Here is a 21,606-nt window from a genome sequence, read left to right as displayed (position 1 = left end):
ATTTACGGGCACGTTTTCGCTGCAGAATTGCACTGCACTAATCTGCAGCCCCTTCTCTCTATCAGTGCAGGATAGAGAGAAGGTGCAGCCCCTTCTGAGGTCAAAGTAAAAGAAATTCATACTTACCCGGCCTTGTCTTCGTGACGTGTCCCTCTTTCGACATCCAGCCCGACCTCCCTGGATGACGCGGCAGTCCATGTGACCGCTGCAGCCTGTGATTGGCCTGTGATTGGCTGCAGCGGTCACATGGGCTGTAACGTCATCCCGGGAGGCCGGACTGGAGGAAGAAGCAGGGAGTTCTGGGTAAGTATGAACTTATATTTTTTTTTACACCTTGATTTATATTGTGATCGGTAATCACTGTCCCTGGTGCTGAAAGAGTTACAGCCGATCAGTTAACTCTTTCAGCACCCTGGACAGTGACTATCCACTGACGTCGCCTAGCAACGCTCCCATAATTACAGATGCACACACGTAGTCACCCGTAATTATGAGAGCCCCATAGACTTCTATGGGTCTGCCCGTGCCGTAATTACGGCCTAAAATAGGACATGTTCTATATTTTTCAACGGCACGGGCACCTTTCCGTAAGCACGGGAGGTACCCGTGGCCAATAGAAGTGTATGGACCTGTAATTACGGGCCGTAATTACGCCCCGTGATTACGGGCGTTTTTACGTTCGTATGCATGGGGCCTTAAGCAAAGTTCAGGCAAGACTGATTTGTGCTGCAGATTTGACGCAAATATCACTCTTTGCATTTCAAAGGTAAAATTGAATGCTAAAATCGGGCACAATACACACATATAGAGCATGCTGTGGACTTGAAAATTCACAGAATGTCCTAAAATCCGCAGATTATTTTCTTTAGCACGTCAATGGAGTTTTGCCTAACCCCATTCACTTGCATTGTACTGTATTATGTTGTGGCAAAATTCCACATGAAAAATCTTTACCAATTATGCCACATGTGAACCCAGCCTAATGCAGATATTCCTGTACATTTACAATGTGGCATTCGATGGGGCTTGAATTCCATATAAATTTTACAAAAGAAACCTCTGCATGAAACTGTAGATATAGGGAGAAATAGTATGGCCCCATAAACTGCTACTCAGCAGGAACAAGGCTATTTTACTGTCGTGTGCATGAGATTCAACTTTGTTCTATATATTATTGTCCATAACTAAGTGTATGATTCAATATCATTGTTGTCTATAAGGGGTTATAAAAGTCACATCATATTAGATTTTAATAAGGCCAGGGCAACAGTACAAATGACAAATGGAAACGCAATAATGGATGGACACAGTGTGAGGAGTCCACCTGGTGTCAGAGAGGTGCGGGGGGTGGCGTAGTGATGTACTGACAAACAGGACTCCCTGCTGAATGTCCATGACAACCAGAAAGATACAAGAAAATTGCCTAGGCAGTAACAGGCACCTATCACTACTTGTAAATTGAAAGCCAAAGGGAGTATTGGGGCATTGAGAAAAATCATTAGTAAGGAGATAACACGATCCTGCTTAGGAAACGGTTCTGTTTGGTAGGTCATGCTGGGACTGGTAGTTCCTTAACATTTAAGGTGGCACATTTATCCTGCATGTTTTTTGTGTTTACTGCATTTTTATACAAAAGATAACAGCGAGTAAACTGTTTTCTCCATTGACCTAAATAAGCAGGGGGGGGGGGGGGTGGGGGTGGGAATGAATACAAATAAATCCTTGTGAAAACACTGTGAATACTTTCTTAAAATTTACATTTCCATATAGACTGTCTAGGTTTATTTACAGGAACATAGTTCTTTGTTGTTGTTTTTTGTTTTGTTTTTTTGCAACTGTACCACTGGGACTCTTCTATGTGTGAACTTAGCCTAAGGACATGAATACCAAAAATAGAGGGCTGAAATCTGTGTTTCATAACTACGTATATATTGCTGAATTATGAATAATGGAACGTCAATGAGACTGGGGAGCAAACAACAAAGAGTACAAATAAAACAGACCTTATTCACCAGCAGGCATGCATGGCCGCTATGTATCACGTAGAGTGCCTACAGGTCCATAATATGACTCCGCTTGTCACCCTACAGAGTCCACTACAAAATAATTATTTTAATATTATCGAAGGCCCAGTCCACGCTATTAACATATTTATTTTATACAGTTTCACAATTATGGTTGTGCAATGTCTCGGATGATAATGATAATAATAATAATAATATAAATATTAATTGTCACATATTTATTGGTAGAGATGTAGTGGATATGGTTTTTGTTCCATAATAACCCATCACCTCTGTGATAAGCGAATAGAATTTGTAGCTTCAATGGGTCACTTGGATGCTTTGCTTTATTATATATAATGAATGTCACACATTCATTACTATTGTGACTTTAGAATAAGGCTTATATTATAAGAATAAATGTGCACTTGGTACAATTGTTCTAAATGTTTGCCTGGTTGAAGCTGCGCATTATGCTTCAGGAGAGCACTAACACTCTTGAAACAGCTGCCAAAGCAATTTTCATGCCCCATGCAGCACAGCCTGTCACCCACAATTATTTGGGGACAGGTATAATGCAGCAAATGATGCATACATTATGCCAACAGGACTATTAGTAAATGTGTGGCTCTAAGGAAAATGACTGATGTTCTGTATTTATTCCCTTTACTTTGTATTCTGCATCTGCATAAGGAAGGTCTAACCATTATACTGAGAAAATAAATTGTACGCTGAAAATACAAATAGAGGGAAGAGTTGAATAATGCTAGGCAAGGGTTAATTACTGTTCGATGGATTATCCAAACAGGAAAAAAAAAACATGGGATTTCATGGAAATGTGAATAAATGCGTGCAAGTGACACAAGAAAAATAGGGGAAATTTAGTAACATAGGACGCATGAATATACGGCAGGGTAAAAATGTTGTAATGTTGTAATTTGTGGCAAAATCATTTATACCACTAGAAAAAAAATGGTGCACTTGAAAAAATGTGCTTCATTTTAACGTCTTCGAAAAAGTGTAGTTAGAAATGGGAGTGGCTAAGTTGTTGTAAAATCCACATTATAAAAAGGCCACTTTGTCTATTCGCATCGGTACATGCGAGGGTTAATTAGTACATTCTGTTTATCCCACCACCTAATAAATAACGTTCTGTATCTATAATATAAATGTAACATAAACTCGCACACATCCGATACAGTCACATCACCTGACAATTAATCAGATAAAGTCTGCGTTAAGTAACGGCCTGTCGCCATGGGAACCAGGCTGATTAATCACATGGGACAGATTTTTGGGACAATGAGTCTATTCAGTGGGACTTCATTCCCCACTTGAAATCCCTTTACACGGACACGACTTAGGTAACATCTAAAGTGGGCTGCAGCAATGCCAGCTTTCCATCGCACACAGTTTGCCAGGATTTTCAGAGGGCAACAGTGTATAGTTATACTTCTAGTTCTATCTGCAGCTGGTGCAAAGACAACAGGAGTAAGTCTAGTATTTCTACTACTACACTTCATGAAATCTATATGGACATCACTGTGCTGCCAAAAAGAGACCCTATGGGTACTGTATGGATACACTACTTTATGAATCAATTAGCGATTAGGTAACATATTAACATTCCAAGAGGACTAAGAATCCAGGAGTTAATATTTCACGTGCTGGTCATCACTTTTTTTAGTTTACCCATACCAACTAAAATGTCTAGAACCTCAATGAACCAAAAGCATGATATCTCATTGGCCACAGATAACAATCATTCGAGAAAGCGAGGAACACCCAAATGTAGACATTTCTATAGTGGTGTATAGAAGGGTAACATGGGGGTATGGAGGTCATTGTGGCTGGTTCAACAACGTTATCGCTGCACTATGGCTGGTACTATATTAGGTGCCATTTGGCTTGTGATGATAATGAGGATCTGCAGCTGGCACTGTAATGGAGGCAACTTCGGCTGGTTATGTTATGAGGGCACTTTGGGTGCCCTGTGGCTAGCACTGTAATGGGAGATTTGCAGTGAGCACTGTAATGGGTGCACGGATGCTGGCACTGTAGTATGTGTAGTTTGGCTTAAATTGTAAAGGGATCCCAGAGGTTGGCACCATTACAGGGCCACGTTTAGTGCCTCTGCAATGGGTGCACTCCTATCACAAAAACACCATTGCCTGTCAAATAATAGAACAGATGGGAGATAGTAGAAATATGTGTTCTCCTATACGGCTCCTGCTAAATCTGGCTTCTTCTGTATGCTATAACTAAGGGCAATTTCTATGCCTGCACGCGTTATAAAACTTTACCGAAGATCTCTGCCTTTTGGGATGATGTCTGGATTTTGCCTTTTTAATTGATGAGTTATGATTTGTCTATCTGTCATACATAATGTGGACTATACAGGATCTACACACCAGCAGAAATCCTACAAATGAATCTGTATGTCTTTAAAGGGGTTGTCCAGTCGTGGGAAAACCCCTTTAATGGATGAGCTGGTCTTTATTCCTTAAATCTTATTATTCAAATATGGGAGAAATCCTTGTTCCCCTGCCCACTCCTGTTACATAACACTTCTCCTACTTTACTAAATATCCCCTTCCCTATAATCCTCTTTCCTACTTCCTTGCCACTCTTCTTGTAGCCTCTTCTTTAGCTATGCCCCCCTTCCTCACATATTTTCTCCAAAATGGGGTACCTTTATTCTGTCTACTATCATATCAAAAATATAGCTGTACTAGTGCCCCTTGCAAATACCTTTATACATTAGAATACCTCACATACAATCTATCATATTTATCAGCATTCTACAGTTACATATAAAGATTTGTAATAAAACACATACTAACACACCATACAACTTGTCAATGAGTATTTTATACAGGGGTGTATATTAACATATTTGTGAACTATAAAATCCAAAAACTGTGTCCAGAATTAAGAAAAAAAAAGAACAGAATCCAACAACCCAATTCCTCCATTAATACGCACAGCAGGACATAACTCGGTTGGTGCCAGCTCACACTAAACCCTCTATTTTTATACAGAGCAGAGAAATCTTGCCAGACATCTTTTCATGCTGTCAGTCATTCTTAAACACAGCATGGCACATTGCATACAGTATAAGCCTTGATTCCAAGCACAAAATCTAAGCAGAATCTAAGCAGAATTGGGATTGCTACCTACCTGCTTGGAGTGAGAGGGCTGGCGTATTTTTTGAAGGAGTAGCGTAGGGTAGATGCCACTAAGCAGAAGAAGGCAGCAGATCTGTGGCACAGTTGATAATAAGGAATAATACCTGTAGAACTGAAAGCAAAAAAAATAAAATATATAGTATCAGAAGATTTGTTATCTATAGCACAGAGTTAACACCAGGAATCTATCTATCCTCCATAAATGGTTTTCTGTACTAAAGGGAAACTTAAAGGGACATTCCGGCCAAAACTAAACTTTCCCATGTGTACTATTATGGTATTGCATGCATCAGTCTCTCACCTGTTGTTTTCCTTGCTGCTCCTCTCTCTCTATCTATCTATCTATCTATCTATCTATCTATCTATCTATCTATCTATCTATCTATCTATCTATCTATCTATCTATCTATCTATCTATATATCAGGCTGGGATGGTTGCTTAACAACAGTGTGTATCAGGCTTGATTAAATGGAGGTCTATGTGTCACCCATCACAGGCTTCAGCAGTTCCTGAACCACACTAGTTTTCCACAGGGGGGACAGAAACTTCTATCATCAGCTACCACTGATACTTAGACAGGTGCCCATCACACAGGTATAATGTACAAGTATATAGTGAGGCCTTCCTGTCTGCATACTTATGGTTTCTCAGCTTATTTAGGAGAATATAGAGAGAATGATCATCATCGTGTTCACCAGCATGCAGAAATGGTCTTTAACTGGTCATGTGATGCTGTGCTGAAGCATCATGGAATTGATAGCAAAGCAGAGACGAAGAGAAAGCTGGGTAAATCCAAAAATCAATATAGAAGTGTAGAGTATGGTATACAGTCAGGTGGGGAATGCAGACATGGAAAGTTGTGTTTCCACAGGAGGTCTTCTTTAAGCTATATACGTAACACTCAGCCTACAGCTATCTTCCCTGACTCCCTCAGAAACAAGCCTAATCTGGTTGGCTAAATTAACATGTGGCTGCCAGGCAACTATGTGCTTATCTCCAGATTAAAGAAAGGATTGGATAGGTTAAAATCCAACCAAGCTTCCCCCAAAGATAGATGTCAGGGGACAGGCTGGCTATCCACATACACATGAGCTTATTGGTGATAAATTCATGCAACTATGCAATTTTAACCCAAATTCTATTTTTTCCCTAGATTTCCTTTCCAGTTGGATGCAATCTATTTCAAAAGGATTACTGAAAGGAAGTCCAGAAAAATGTTGCCCCCAAAATCACTACTTTATCTAATATATCTCATATATATACAGTTCTGATAACCTCTAGAAGAATTTACATACATGTACAGTATGTGAATGATATTTGCAACTCCTTTAATAATTTGTGGATTCCAGATTTAGTGTCTTTTTGCCTACATGCATAAAAACCTTGTTCATTTGGTTTATTATATTCAGAGGTTTTTTTACGGCGCTCAATGGCCACGGGCAAAAAACGCAGCAAAAGTCGGCGTGCAGGCAGAGCAAAATCTGCCTCAAAATTCAAAACTGAATTTTGACGCAGATTTTCTGCCTGCAAAAAACTCTGTGTGAACCCAGCCTAAAGCTGACCCAGGTAATTATTTTTAGTCCTTTTTTTTGAAACATTATAAAAAAAAACTTCTAGTTTTTATTCAACATGTTTGCTCTTCTACTATAGTATTCTACAATATAGCATTCTTCTTACTATGGTTTTACACTTCTGTCCACTATCTGGCAGTAATTTATTTTGTTTAGTGTCTTACCTGTGTTGTCTGTGGACATTCTGCCTTCTGCCATATCAATGCCCCACAGTGCATCCATGATAAAATGGTGCCAGCAATGTACCCAGGTATATTTTGCACACTATGACTTGCCAGAAGTGGGTAGTACAATGCAGGATAATAGAAAAGGGCGAGGATTTTCCAAAGCTCTGCAGATATATAGAATGTTATAGCATGACAATATAAAAGCGAGTAAACATAAAATAAGCATCAGTGCTGATTTTTTTGCTGAATTTTTGATCAGAATATTTATCACACATCATCATTACTCAATTTATATTGTCTAACAATTAATTAATCACATTTTCATTTTTACTCTGATTCTATGGGAAGAATTGATTCTATACGTGTTATGTAAATGTAATAGAATGTAAATGTTATGTAAATGTGGTCACATGCATACTGTCTGATGCAAAATATTAAAATACCGTAACAAACATATTGTAAAATGTCTTACATTGAGGTAAATCTGTGTGTTAATGTCTAGTTTAAGACATTTTATTTACATAATCCATAATATCCAGTCTTAGGAAATGCAGGCAGGAACATACATAAAGGTTAGGGAGCCCTATCTGGTACTGGGTGATTTCCCCATACATCTACTTACTTTGGTGTTTGTTTTCTCCCTGTCTCCTTTCCATGATTCTTGAGTTATTTCCCAATCCTTGTTTTCTAACAGTACACCCTATGGTAGAGTAGATCTCACACAAGTTCTCACAACCCATTAACCCATTTCATCCCATTTGACCGGAACTGCAGCCAAACACAGGCTTCAGGGGTCTCCTGGGATGAAACATCATCCCAGGAGGCCGGCCTGGTAGCAGGCCAGCTAAATGCAGCAGTTTTCCCGCAGCGGACATTCCGGGTGAAAAACTGCACCAGTTTGGTGTGTTTTTTGCCCAGAATTCCCTGTGGCCACCGGGGTGGTTACGCAGTGTAATTTTACGCAGCGTATGCACCCGCAGCCCGGTACCAAATGATGCACGGCCCGGTATTAGTACATGGCCTGGTGATTGGGGACCACTGCCTTAGATGCCACAGTCAATAATGACCATGGCATCTAAGCCATTAGAATGAAGGGGTGGACCCTCTGATGTGCCATCGGCCGCTGCAACGCAATCGCAGGGTTCCAGTCGTCGTTATGGCAGCTTGGGGGCCTAATGAAGGCCTCCAAGTCTGCCATCTTTGTACACCTATCAAGCCCTGCCAACAGAAAAGCTTAATAAGTGCCTGTCAGAAACATGATAAATTGTGATACATTAGTATTGCTGTATATCATGTAAGTGATCCAATGATCGCTAGTTCAAGTTCCCTAAGGGGACTAGAGACAAAAGTTAAAAACAGTTAAATAAAGTTTTTTTCATATATATATATATATATATATATATATATATATATATATATATATATATATATATATATAAAAGAAAAAAACCTTTTCCCATTTCCCCCCAAAAAGCAGTGTAAAAAAATATATTAAAAAATAACATAACTGGTATCGCTGTGGCTGTAAAAGTCAGAATTATCACAATATAACATTATTTAAAACGCACAGTGAACGCCGTAAAAAATAAATTAAAACGCCAGAATCTCTGTTTTTTGGTCATCACATCTCCCATATAAAATAGAATAAAAACTGATCAAAAAGTCTCATGGACCCCATAATTGTACCAATAGAAATCATAGCTCGTCCTGAAATAAATAAGCCCTTATACTGCTCAATCAAAGGAAACATAAAAAAGTTATGTCTCTCAGAAAATGGCGACACGAAACTAATTTTATTTTTATCAATTTTATTTTTCCTTATAAAAGTAGTAAAACATAAAAAAAAAACAATATACATTTTATAAATAATAGTATTGACTCGCAGAATAAAGTTAACATGACGTTTACTGAACGGTGAACACCGTAAAACGAAACCTCCTAAAAAATTGAGGAATTGCTGTTTTTCTCCCATTCCACCCCAAAAAGATTTTTTTTACCAGCTTCCCAGTATAGAGTACAATAAATGGTGCCATGAAAAACTAGAACTCGCCCCAAAAAAATCAAGCCCTCACGGCTATATTGACGGAAAAATAAAAAAGTTATGGCTTTTGGAAGGTGGGGAGAAAAAAATGAAAATGATAATCCGAAAAATGACTGCGGCGAGAAGGGGTTAAAATAAGTGATCCAGCCATCCAAGGCTAGGCACCCTGTCTCCAGGGGGCCCATATCAGCTACACGGGCTGCCTCTAAGGGATGTATGCCCTTAAAGGCAACATGAAAAATTATTGTTTATTTTATGGACTGGAATATCTGACACTGTGTAATGTCATAGAAGATGGGGAGTGATTCTGTGCAATTGATACCAAATTTCATGCAAACAGAACTGTATTATTACTAGAAAGTTACCTTTGGGCGACCCATCACTGTTAGGAAGGAAGTTGAGAGCAGAAGGGTCTAAAAGCATCCGACAAATTGAGGAAAATAGCAACCCAAATGCTGCACAGGGCACCCAGTTGTTGCCAGAACCTTCCAAGAGATTCAAAGGACTGTAAAGGTAAATATGATAGGTAAATATGGTGTACTATGTGGAAACCAATGAAACTGAGACTGAGAGCGGGAAATTGGTTGATACCAGCAAGGGAGATGGTGACAACAAAATACCTTAGCACACCGGGGATGCCCCAACAGAAAGAGGTGCAAAGCTTCCGTCTTCTAACCAGGAAAGATAGAAGCAGCAATGTACACAGCTAGGAAGGAAGGGATACATGGTGCAGGATAAACCACAGAAAGAAACTGTGTAAAATTAAGAAGGGTTGATCACAATGTAGAATATTAAATCCACCTTACATAGTTTACTTAATTCTATTAAAACTTGTCTCTTGATGTTTAAATACCAGAACTAAACCAATGTAACTATTGAACTAGGGCCAAATGAAACAAACTACGTAATTGGATTTATGAGGATAGTGATGCATGCTTTGCTATGTCTATAGTAAGGGCACTATGCTGATCAACACAGGGAAGGGAAGCTAGTGGCAATAAACCAATCTTACAAATAGTGCTAACTAGGTAATAGAATCGTAGCAACGGTTCCATTATTTTAAGCAACCTAGAGGTGGAAAATTGTTGAGGACTTATCATTGCTGCAATACATTTAGGGTGGTTGGATGCAAATTTGACTATTTGAAGCAGTAATGCACCCCTAACCCCACAATAAATATGCCCCCGATTTTTAAACAATAAAGTTGTAGACAAGAACAAACTTATAGAAATATTATTAGCTACGACATGTGCTTCTTAGAAAGCACAAATGTCACCCCGTATATTTTTTTTGGGGGGTGTTGGGTGTTAACTTTTATGGAAACAGGAGGCATCCAAAACCACGGGCATCACATTTCAATAATTGAATGCAACAGCAAGACATGACATTTTGTGCACAGGTGCATAAGCCAAAGCTTTTAATGTATTTAGCCAACATTCAGTAGAAAATACTCTGATCTTATCTACTTAATTGATCAGAAGTTGCAGCATACATATATATATATATATATATATATATATATATATATATATATATATATATATGCCCCCTATCCAATAAAATGCATAGATAAAGCTTAGAAGATGACAATTCATTTTTTGTAAGCATAGTGTACATTCTACTTTTGACCAAGCTTTAAAAACCACTATAATCCAGGGGCATTGCTATAGGGAATACAGCAGTTGTGGCTGTACCCATGGGCCCTGGAGCCTCAGGGGCCCCAAAAGGTCACCATGTCCCATAGGTGGTGGGCAGTACTATAAATGATGCATGATAGCGAAGTGGGACTATGTAATGTTCCAGGGATGTCATTAAGCAACATTGGTTGGATTTAATGAAAAAAAAAAAAAGAAGTCAAAATTATGATTAACTATATATACTCACAGATACAGGTGCCAGGATAAGGTGATATAATCCATCAGACAATGTTGGGAAACATGGTAAGATAATTCTAGGAGAAAAATAAATAAACTTTTTTTTATTAACATTTGGTTCATGTTAGGTACAAGCTGGAAAGTTTTTAAATGAATAAAAACACTAAATAAAGGGTGACTTACTCATGAGCTGGCACGGTTGGTTCTTGGGGATCATCAATATACCAGTCATCATAGAGAAGGTCATCCTGTCCAGGTTCGGGGCTCCCCTGTAGACTTGACATAATGCTGCTCACTTACTGCTCCTGTAACTGGACAAGAAAGACCCTACCTTATATAACCGTGCTCAGCTGACTGCCCTGTACAGCATCCTTTTGTTTAAGGGATTATATACATTCCCTTAGGATCAGAAAGTGACAGAGGAATGGCAGAAGAAACTTTTGCATGGGATAACAGGAAGACTTGTAGAAAACTATAGGGTTAGAAAGTATAAGAAACATGTCCATAGTCAATAAAGAAGAGACAGATTTATGTAGAAGACGCTAGGTGATCATTCACATGTGTTGGGTCCAGTGGCACGCAAGTAACATTAACTTGAACTTTTCCAACCCCTTTCAGATGTCTAATCCCCTTCTACAATGGCAGACCAACATGACTCCCAACAGCTCATAAGTAATATGAGAATACTAATTAATATAATCGTCCATGTCACATGAGGACAGATCCCCTCAGTGATGGCTGAACAATGACTGATTATTCAGAATCACTGAGCCTTATTGCTCTCTTATCATCCAGTTATTGAACACTTTATTACCTAGCTTTAATGGTAATGACTGCTGTATATCTTGGATCACAGGCCTGATGTAACCCATACAAACAACATGGCTTCTCTGTGTTTTTTAACTTTTGATGACAACCTGGTATGTCATGTAATTTTCTATAGAGGATTTGCCGTTGGCAGTAAATATGTCAGCTAGTCTAAGCTTGCAAATCCATCTGACACAATGTAACCATCTATTCTGAGGCTGATTCAATTGTCATGGGCAATGTTTCCCAACCAGGGTTCCGCAGTACTGTGGTTAGAGGTTCCCCACACAGCAGGAGAAAGAGCTGTCACTTTAAGGCTTGTCCACACACAACGGAATTGCTGCAGAAAATTTCTGCAGCAATTCCGTTGAAAGTAGCAGACTTTCCACTGCGGAAAAAACGCACCATTTCCTGCGGTTTTCACTGCAGAAAATGGTGCCTATTTTGCGCCGTTTTTTACAGTGCTGGGAGATGTTGACATCTCCTCTGAAAAACGCAGCAATTCAGTCCACTTTCCGCAGCAGGAATTGACATACTGCGGCCGAAAAATATGCACTGCAGGTCAATATCTGGTGGGAATTTTTAAGCAGCGTTTGGATGAGATTTGTTCTATCTCACCCACTTTGCTGTTACTGTATTCTGCTGCGTTTTGTTAATTGCAGAAACGCAGCAATTTTGCAACGTGTGGACGAGCCCTTACAGTAGGGATGGCAAACTTATCTCAGCCTGTTCAAAGATGCTGGGCCTGGGGGCAAGAAAAACTCAACAAACCTTGGGCACAAGTTGTGCCCACCCCAACATCAAGCATTTTTATGGTAGGGGTTGAAGAAGGCATCTAATGAGAGGGAAGGAATTAGTCAGGGGTTCCCAAATGGTTAAGAGGTTGATAATTACATATATTATTGCCTTCAAGACGTTCCATATACATTGTGATTTGTACTGTACTTGCAGTAAAGTGAAATCAAGTCAGTTTTAATCAAATTAGATCATATTCTAGCGAGTAATAAAGAGGCCTAAGACCTTAATTGGCTTGAAATAACAATGTTTTCCCATTGGTGTCATTTGTGAATTATTCAGATATTATTTAGTGGTATATCAGCTTCTAACTATATTCCTGCTATTCTATACTAGCCATTGTAATGCATTTCACTTTCCAAACTGCCATAAATGAATGAGTCTCTTACGCTTAAGCCACATCAGGTCAATGATGTAAAATGCTGCTCCATATGGAGAATCGTGGCTACCATGCAATGACATAATTGGTACTATATCAGCACTTCAGAATCCTTACTCTGCAGGAACTATGTTATCTCTCAATGTCTGCTAATACTACTGTAGCCTGAGGGCTGCTTTACATCTCATCAGTAATGTAATGTGGCTATTCTGGAAGTGAATGGGCGCTTATATGTGAATTTATGAGGAACCTTTCTATTACCCCTATCTATCACCACTAGGGAGCAGGCCCCCTACTATTTATTGACATCTCCTCCCCTCTTGTAGGGTGAAAGTAGTGTTAGGCTTTTAATAAAATGGGTTATAATTCTTTCAAACGCTGAATGTTGGGGTGAGAGGCCATCAGAGGTGGGGGAGAATGTATAATGAGTGGGTTTAAAGAACACAAATGTAAGACAAGAAATTGGAAATATTGTATATGTTAACTTAAAATGTTCTTGTTGCACTCAATATTAATGAATTGTAATTTGTTACACATTAACGTGACCGGGAAATCTTCACATTTTGTGCAGTATACAAGGTTTCTAAAGTAAAACAGCATTATAAATATCATTGAGCAGAACAAAACATATACTGAATATAACATATAATAGTATAATTTCATTGTCAATATGTATAAATCAGCTTGAAAACAACAATTATTATTAGAAACATTTCATAAAATGTTGCAATGTTATTATATGTTTGAATGATAAGGAATGTTGGTCTTTTCTTTTTGTTTTGTCTGTTGTGTAGAACAATATACTAAAAGTACTAAACTAAAATGTGGAGAGCTCCTGTATTACCGAAATATTATGATAGACTGCAATGTTATGGAACCAGCACTCAAAGATCATAAAGACATATAAGCCATATGTGAGGAATGAATTCCGGGCAATGCAGTTTCTGTCTGGTGCCTGGTCCTGGAATATGTATATACAACTATATGGGTCTTAAATATATTGTTTAATGTAGATAATGCAATAATTCATTTTCTCATACAAACTTCATACCGGACACTTTCTAGTAATTGTGTTAGAACAATGTTACCAATAAGACTATAACCTAGCTTCATTCATTTTACTACTCTAACCCTTAGACTCAGATATGGCTGTCCAAATAAGAAACGTATTGGTCGCGCTCATCTGTTTTGTTGCTATTGTTTTGTTTATTAGTTTTTCAGATTTTCCATAAGAACAATTGTGCCTATAAGGGCACACTGCTTTACAGGTAGCTGATTCTGGTCTACTTTCATTAGTAAGTCGCAGGTCAATGCACTGTTTAAGACCTTAAACTGCAGTTTTGCTCTCAATACAATCTTTGAATATGCTGAAAAGTTTCTAATAATCTCTGTCAGAGCCACAATGTGACAGAAAGGTCACCCTTACCCTACTGTGCTGTCTTTTCCTTTACCGTACTCTTCCTCGTAGATACCGAATAACCTCTGTCCCTGCATCCAAGTTTTCCTTTTTTTTTTTATTTGAATATTAATCCACCTGCTAAAAAAAAAAAAAAAGACAAACCTTTTGTCCTATGGTGGAAGTGGCCCTCCCTGTATGCTGCAGGTGCTGAGCAGCAGAGACACCTGTATTCTGATAGAAGAAAATATGTGCACGCTCTCCTTACTCCTCTGGTCTGGAAGTGATTGGGGGGGGGGGTGATTTATCTGAGATGAGGAGGTGGGGGAGAGCGCCCAGACAGAGCAGGCAAAGTTCAGTGGGAGGGGGGAGAACTTTACACCCCGCACAGCAAGAAGGTAGTGGATGTTATCCAAGAAAAGGGGGGTGTGGATGTTGGTAGTGGGACTCATAAGACTACATTAGTAACTTCCTGACATACCTCTAGTCTTTGTGTAATCCATATAAACAATTTATTGTATACCTGAATCTTGTCCTTTTGATCCATCTGATACTGTGTTTGTAGCTTAGTGAAACACTCATGCAGCTCAGTTAATAGAACACTGTGTTCATTAACCACTTATTTCACGTCTATTAGTTTGCTGTACAATTTGGAATTCATTGGCTTTTAGCTTCTTTTTGGAACCTCATTTTATGTGATAAAGGGTCTCTAGGACTAACAATTCAAATGTGCAATGTAACTTTGTGGTGTGTTGAGATATTTAGTCCCTGAGACTTGCTAAGAATGCTTCTGTATTTTTTCTTTTACATGGAGCAAGTCTACCTATGTATTCTTCATCTATGGATGAGTAAGGAGCACCTGTAGCTGTGGTCCCTGATATGTACTCCGGGAGACTGAATTACTACATAGAATATGTTACTTAAGTGTGAGCACCCGCTACGGCCTCTTCATTAAACTTTATTAGTCCCGGAGAACCCCTGTAATTTGTTAAAATGGAAAATACAATAGAATTCCTAAACAAAAATTCTATATCATTTACTCATACCCGGTCTCACAGTTCTTTATTTCTCTCATAAACTTCCCAGCTGTCAAACCCTTCAACCTGCAGCTGCTTGTCATAGATTCTACTCTATGGCGTTTAGAACTACTATGCTACTATGGTTGATACTATATAGAGATTTTGTACCATACAAAACATAGAGCTCTCGGAGCCCTGAGCTCTGTAATCTCCAAAGTAATAAAATACACGTAGTTTATGAGTGCTAAATACAAAGCAAACAGAATAAGAATTATTAACCCTTATGGCTCAGCTTAAATAAAATATGACGGAATGCATGTAATATACATAAACTGATACCTTCCCATAAAACTATTATTTATCAGAATTCACCTGCAGGAATTCTCCGCACCACAAAACAAAGGATTGGGTGTGTTTAGCCATTTTGAGCAATGAAAATAAAAAGTCAGTTTTTCCATCATAAGACTGGTGTGCAGCTGTGTGTTCATTTGTATATTGCAGATAGAAATCAATAAACCTATTGTATATTACCTCATCAACCCATACAGCTCTGCTTTTTTAACATCAGATAGCCATTTGTGGAGCCACTCAGCCGGCTGACTAGATTGTATATATGGAGAAAGTGTTTTAGTTTTAATGTGAACTGGATACTTTATATTTAGATTTCAGTGTGCCACAATCTGCTGAAAATGTACTGTAAAATGTGCCTGGTCCATTAGGCAGAGCAGGGATCTGGAACTACAGCTAGTCTACAGTGCCTACAAGAGTCAGAGGTAGTCTGAAATCCACCTCCAGCCTAATCATTGAGTCAGACTGATGCTCTCTTCTTCCACACTGCTGCTCTGTCTTTTTAGATTGGCTGCTGTATATAAACACAAGCTCACCAGTAAGGCCCTACTCACACGACAGGGTTTCCCGGCCGTGCGACGGCCGTTCAAAAAACAGCCGTCACACGGCCGCAGTAAGAACAATGGACCCCAAATGGGGCTATTCACACGAACGATTTTTTGACGGCCTGGGAAACAATGGGACATGCCCTATTTTCAGCCATTCTCCCGGCCCCCCGGCTCCCATAGAAGTCTACGGGGCCGGGTAATACACAGCCATCACTTGAATGTGTTCTGAGTGACGGCTGTGTTATCCATCGCTCTCTCCTCCTCCTCCTCACAGTGCGAAGTGCATAAGAGGAGGGTATTTTTTTGCTCCCTGTAGGAGCGGAATCCTCAATCCCCAGTCAGTCCATATATGGACAGTGTGTCAGGGTTCTACCCCAGAGTGGAGTCCCGAGCAGAGAGCTAGTACAGGCTCTGCTCCGGGACTCTGTAAAATTCCCTGACATCGCTGTCCATATATGGACAGTGTGTCAGGGTCTTCCCCAGAGCGGAGTCCCGAGCAGAGCGCTAGTACAGGCTCTGCTCCGGGACTCTGTGGAATTCCCTGACATCGCTGTCCATATATGGACAGTGTGTCAGGGTCTTCCCCAGAGCGGAGTCCCGAGCAGAGCGCTAGTATCGGCTCTGCTCCAAAACTCTGTGGAATTCCCTGACATCGCTGTCCATATATGGACAGTGTGTCAGGGTCTTCCCCAGAGCGGAGACCCGGGCAGAGCGCTAGTATCGGCTCTGCTCCGGGACTCTGTCGAATTCCCTGACATTGGTGTTCATGTTTGGACACGCGATGTCTGGGGCTTCCCCAGAGCCGGAGTCCAGTGCAGAGCTCTAGTACAGGCTCTGCTCTGGGACTCTGTGGAATTCCCTGACATCACTGTCCATACATCGACAATGATGTCAGGGGCTTCCCCAGAGCAGGAGTCCCAGTGATGTCAGGACCACCCCTGGAGTCCCAGGAAGAACCTACTAGCGCTCTGCCCGGGACTCCAGCTCTGGGGTTACCCCTGACATCTCTGTCCATATATGGACAGTGATGTCAGGAACAGAGCTGGAATCCCAGGCAGAGTGCTAGAAGCGGCTCTGCTCCGGGACTCCAGCTCTGGGCAAGCCCCTGACATCACTGTGGCAGCATCTGCGAAGGGCACTGTGGCAGCATCTGCGGAAGCGCACTGTGGCAGCATCTACGGAGGGCACTGTGGCAGCATCTACGGAGGGCACTGTGACAGCATCTACGGAGGGCACTGCGGCAGCATCTAGAGAGGGCACTGCGGCAGCATCTAGAGAGGGCACTGCGGCAGCATCTAGAGAGGGCACTGCGGCAGCATCTACAGAGAGCACTGCGGCAGCATCTACAGATGACACTGTGGCTGTATCTACAGAGGACTATGTGGCAGCATCTACAGAAGACTCTGTGGCAGCATCTACAGAGGGCACTGCGGCAGCATCCACAGAGGGCACTGCGGCAGCATCCACAGAGGGCACAGCGACAGCATCTACAGAGGGCACTGTGGCAGCATCTACAGAGGGCACTGTGGCACTATCTAAAAAGGGGCTGCCCAATCTTGACATGTGTGTCTGCCAAACGCTGCCAACTGAGCCGCCAGACTGCATTTAGCGACACTTAAACTGGAAAACTGGATTGTTGAAATAAGCACGTGGAGAAATATCTCAAATTTTAAACCTAGCAGTATTATTATAGTAATGTAGTATTAGTATTATATTAATATAGTGTTATAGTAGTTCAAATAAGTAATTTATTAACAATCATTTTGTGTTGTATCAAATTTGAAAGTAATGCGGCCCGTCAACTTCCCATTTTTTCTATATGCGGCCCACTTACCCTGCCAAGTTTGAGACCCCTGGTGTAGAGGCAGCTATGGAGGGCATTCTACTGTGTAGCAGCTATGAGGGCATTATACTGTATAGGACAGCTAAGGGGAACATTATACTGTGTAGAGGCAGCTATGGAGGGCATTATACTGTGTAGGACAGCTAAGGGGAACATTATACTGTGTAGAGGCAGCGATGGAGGGCAATATACTGTGTAGCAGCTATGGGGGCATTATACTGTATAGGACAACTAAGGGGAACATTATACTGTGTAGAGGCAGCTATGGATGACATTATACTGTGTAGCAGCTATGGGGGCATTATACTGTATAGGACAGCTACGGGGAACATTATACTGTGTAGAGGCAGCTATGGAGGGCATTATACTGTGTAGGACAGCTAAAGGGAACATTATACTGTGTAGAGGCAGCTATGGAGGGCATTATACTGTATGGGGCAGCTATGGGTGGTAATATATGGTGGGGGCAGCTATGGGTGACATTATACTGAGCAATTACAAGAGCTGCAGGTCCAAGGGGGAGGCGCTGTGTAGCACTATATACAAGGGGGGTGGCGCTATGTGGCACTATATACAAGGGGGGATTGCTGTATAGCACTATATAGAAGGGGGGAGCGCTGTGTATCACTATATCTATGGGGCATTGCTGTGTAGCCCTATATACAAGAGGGGGAGGACTATGTGATGCTATTTACAGAGGGGGAGGGCTGTGTAGCGCTATTTACAGGGGTAAGTGTGTAGCACTATCTACAGGGGGCTGTGTGTGGCTCTATCTACAGGGACCTGTGTGTAGCGCTATCTACAGGGGGTTGTGTGTGGTGCTATCTACAGGGGCTGTGTGTATGTGGTGCTTTACTCTATAGTGTTTGACACAATTATATTCAGTGGCGCAGTCTATTGTGCTATAATATTTAGGGGCCCAGCATTTGGTACTATTTTATTCAGGGGTTCAGTGTTTGGTGCTATTATATTTAGGGGCACAGTGTGTAGCACCATGATAATATTATCTTTGTTTATAGGTGTGGAAATGTTGGAAAAGTGAGGAGCCAAAGACATTTGAGTGGCAAATTCTGCAGAAATGGGTATTGGCCGGGAAAAGTCGTCATGAAGTCTGGACCGGATGGAGAAGAAAAGAGGAAAAAAACGAAGTCGTCACCTGTGAGTCACTAGATTTATAGACAATTTGTCATCTCTCCTGACATGTTTATTATAGGAAATCCTTGTATTTCACAAAAAGTCTTTGTGCAGTCCAGGACTGATAGACAAATAAGTGTTACTATTCCCCTTGTCAGGAGAATGTGTCCCTACACGGTGTGATACTGTCAGCGATGGATGGTTGTCAGCGATGTGGGGACACAGCCCTTTGATAAGGGGAAGAGTAACACCCATTTGTTAATGTCTGGACAAAAAGGAAGTGCTAACAATAGTTACAGGGCGGCGGTGGAGAAGGGGGGCACAAGTTTGGGTAACAGCCCAGGGCCTATGGTCCGCTTAATCTGCCACTGGCACCAGGGATGTCATGACATTACTAGAATTTAACATCAGAGTCAAAACCATATAACCGACAGCTAACACTGGGGTAAGGCTTTGTTCACACTTGTGTTTTTACAGGAACATAACAGATATGATAGATCAGTTATGATCCATTTTGTTACAGATACTAACCAACCATATTGAATTATAAATGGTCTGTCTGGTTTCTGATTTTTTTTTCCACTGGATAAAATAGCGCAGCATGCTCCACTATTTTGGCTGGCAAAGAGCAACATAAAATAATTAACAGAAGTGTGAATAGACTCATCCAGCCATATTCGTTAGTCGTACCAATAGACTTTTTGCCATTTAATATTCATTGTGGCTAATACAATCTGTCGTATTTCAAAGTGGTTCACAAGCTACAAATGGTTGGGGACAGATTCCATTTGAGGGAACGAGAATTGACTGGTCAGTATTGGTAATGCAGTGCTGTGGTGGTTTGGTATAACGTCTCATCAAGGTCCGCACTCAGCACTTTCAAATTTCACACGTGGCAAAACTCTGGTTTTTTGAATAGTAGCTTACGAGCACCTGTAGTACTAATACATATAACTATTGATCATATATTAGCTTATTGGCCACTGGTAATATAGCATCATATAGAGTATATAGCCTTAACCTAGGAGGCCTGCACCCACTGCTGTCGCTGTGCTGCTTTATGTCATTTTCACCTTAAAAACATTTCCAGAATCCGGCCTTTTCTTACTGAGGAAACAGCCAAAACTCTCATTGTTGCTCTGATTCACTCTCGTCTTGACTACTGTAACTCATTACTAGTCGGTCTTCCCCTCACCAAACTCTCCCCTCTCCAATCTATCCTCAATGCAGCAGCCAGGCTCATATTTATGACCAACCGCTAAACCAACGCCCATAATCTGTGCCAGTCATTGCACTGGTTGCCCATCCCCTTCCGAATAAAATTCAAACTTATTACTCTCACCCACAAAGCTCTCCACAGTGCTGCACCTCCTTACATCTCCTCCCTCATCTCTGTCTACCACCCTACTCGGGCTCTACGTTCTGCTAACAACCTTAGATTAAAATCCTCCATAATCCGAACCTCCCACTCCCGTCTCCAAGATTTTTCTCGTGCTGCACCCGTCCTCTGGAATGCGCTACCCCAGACAATGAGATTAATTCCCAATATCCACAGTTTTAAACGTGCCCTGAAAACACATCTATTTAGACAGGCCTATAACATTCCCTAATCTGACTCCTTTCCATGGCCCTCCTTTTTAGATTAGTCATCAGAATAAGATTCCCTCACACTCCTCTTCATGTCCGTCATACACGGATACTGGCTGGTGACCTGCTCATGCAGCTTTATGTGTACCACCCATGTGTATAAAAATGGTTGGACTATTGTACAGAACAAACACTGTTACACTTTGTGTCTCCCTTATTTCCTCATAGATAGTAAGCTCTTGCGAGCAGGGTCCTCACTCCTCAAGTTTTTTATTGCAAATTAACTTTGTCACTATATAATGTCTGATATTGTTTGTTTCATGTTCCCTCTAAAATGTAAAGTGCTGCGTAATATGTTGGCGCTATATAAATAAAGATTATTATTATTATTACTTTTCTAATTTTATATATATATATATATATATATATATATATATATATATATATATATATATATATATATTTATATATATATATACTGAATCTCAATTTATATTTATTCATGTCATATATGTAATTGTTCAATATTCTTGCACTATTTTTTGTGCTATCTGTATACGACATCCCTGTAGTGGTGATTTTATTGTCATCAGAGTGGATTCATTTTTATTGTTAAATTTTAATATTATGAAATAAAGTATTTCTTTTTAATGAGCTTAAAGACTCGTTTATAGGTTTTCTTAAATGTTTGGGGACCTATGGTCTGTCACTGGTTTATGTCTTTAGGGATATATACTGTAATGTGACAATATCACTGTATTTTATTCAAAATGCAACCTGCTTCTGTTTGATACACAGTGCAGACTGCAGTAATGTCATTGCTTAGTACAAGTGCAAATGCACTAACATTGCCACTATTAGCTCTGTGACCTGCTGGAGATCTGAAATATCCAGCAGGTCACAGA

General features: G+C 40.4%; 1 protein-coding gene across 1 annotated transcript in view; it reads right to left on the bottom strand.

The window, feature by feature from the left end:
• STRA6 (signaling receptor and transporter of retinol STRA6) overlaps positions 1 to 14,486 on the bottom strand; it is an 83,698-nt gene extending 69,212 nt beyond the window's left edge. Inside the window, exons 1-7 of the mRNA XM_075857755.1 lie at positions 14,388 to 14,486; positions 11,029 to 11,156; positions 10,856 to 10,922; positions 9,592 to 9,677; positions 9,337 to 9,476; positions 6,928 to 7,094; positions 5,184 to 5,303 (exon numbers count right to left, since the gene is read on the bottom strand). Coding sequence (XP_075713870.1) covers positions 5,184 to 5,303; positions 6,928 to 7,094; positions 9,337 to 9,476; positions 9,592 to 9,677; positions 10,856 to 10,922; positions 11,029 to 11,129 — 681 coding nt within the window. The 5' untranslated portion in view covers positions 11,130 to 11,156; positions 14,388 to 14,486. The remainder of the gene's footprint in view (positions 1 to 5,183; positions 5,304 to 6,927; positions 7,095 to 9,336; positions 9,477 to 9,591; positions 9,678 to 10,855; positions 10,923 to 11,028; positions 11,157 to 14,387) is intronic.
• Positions 14,487 to 21,606: the final 7,120 nt, after the last annotated feature.

Source organism: Rhinoderma darwinii, chromosome 3 (genome assembly GCF_050947455.1).
Source record: "Rhinoderma darwinii isolate aRhiDar2 chromosome 3, aRhiDar2.hap1, whole genome shotgun sequence".
Taxonomy (NCBI): Eukaryota; Metazoa; Chordata; class Amphibia; order Anura; family Rhinodermatidae; genus Rhinoderma; species Rhinoderma darwinii.
Note: the sequence above shows the minus strand (reverse complement) of the source record. Positions and strands in the feature narration are given on the sequence as shown.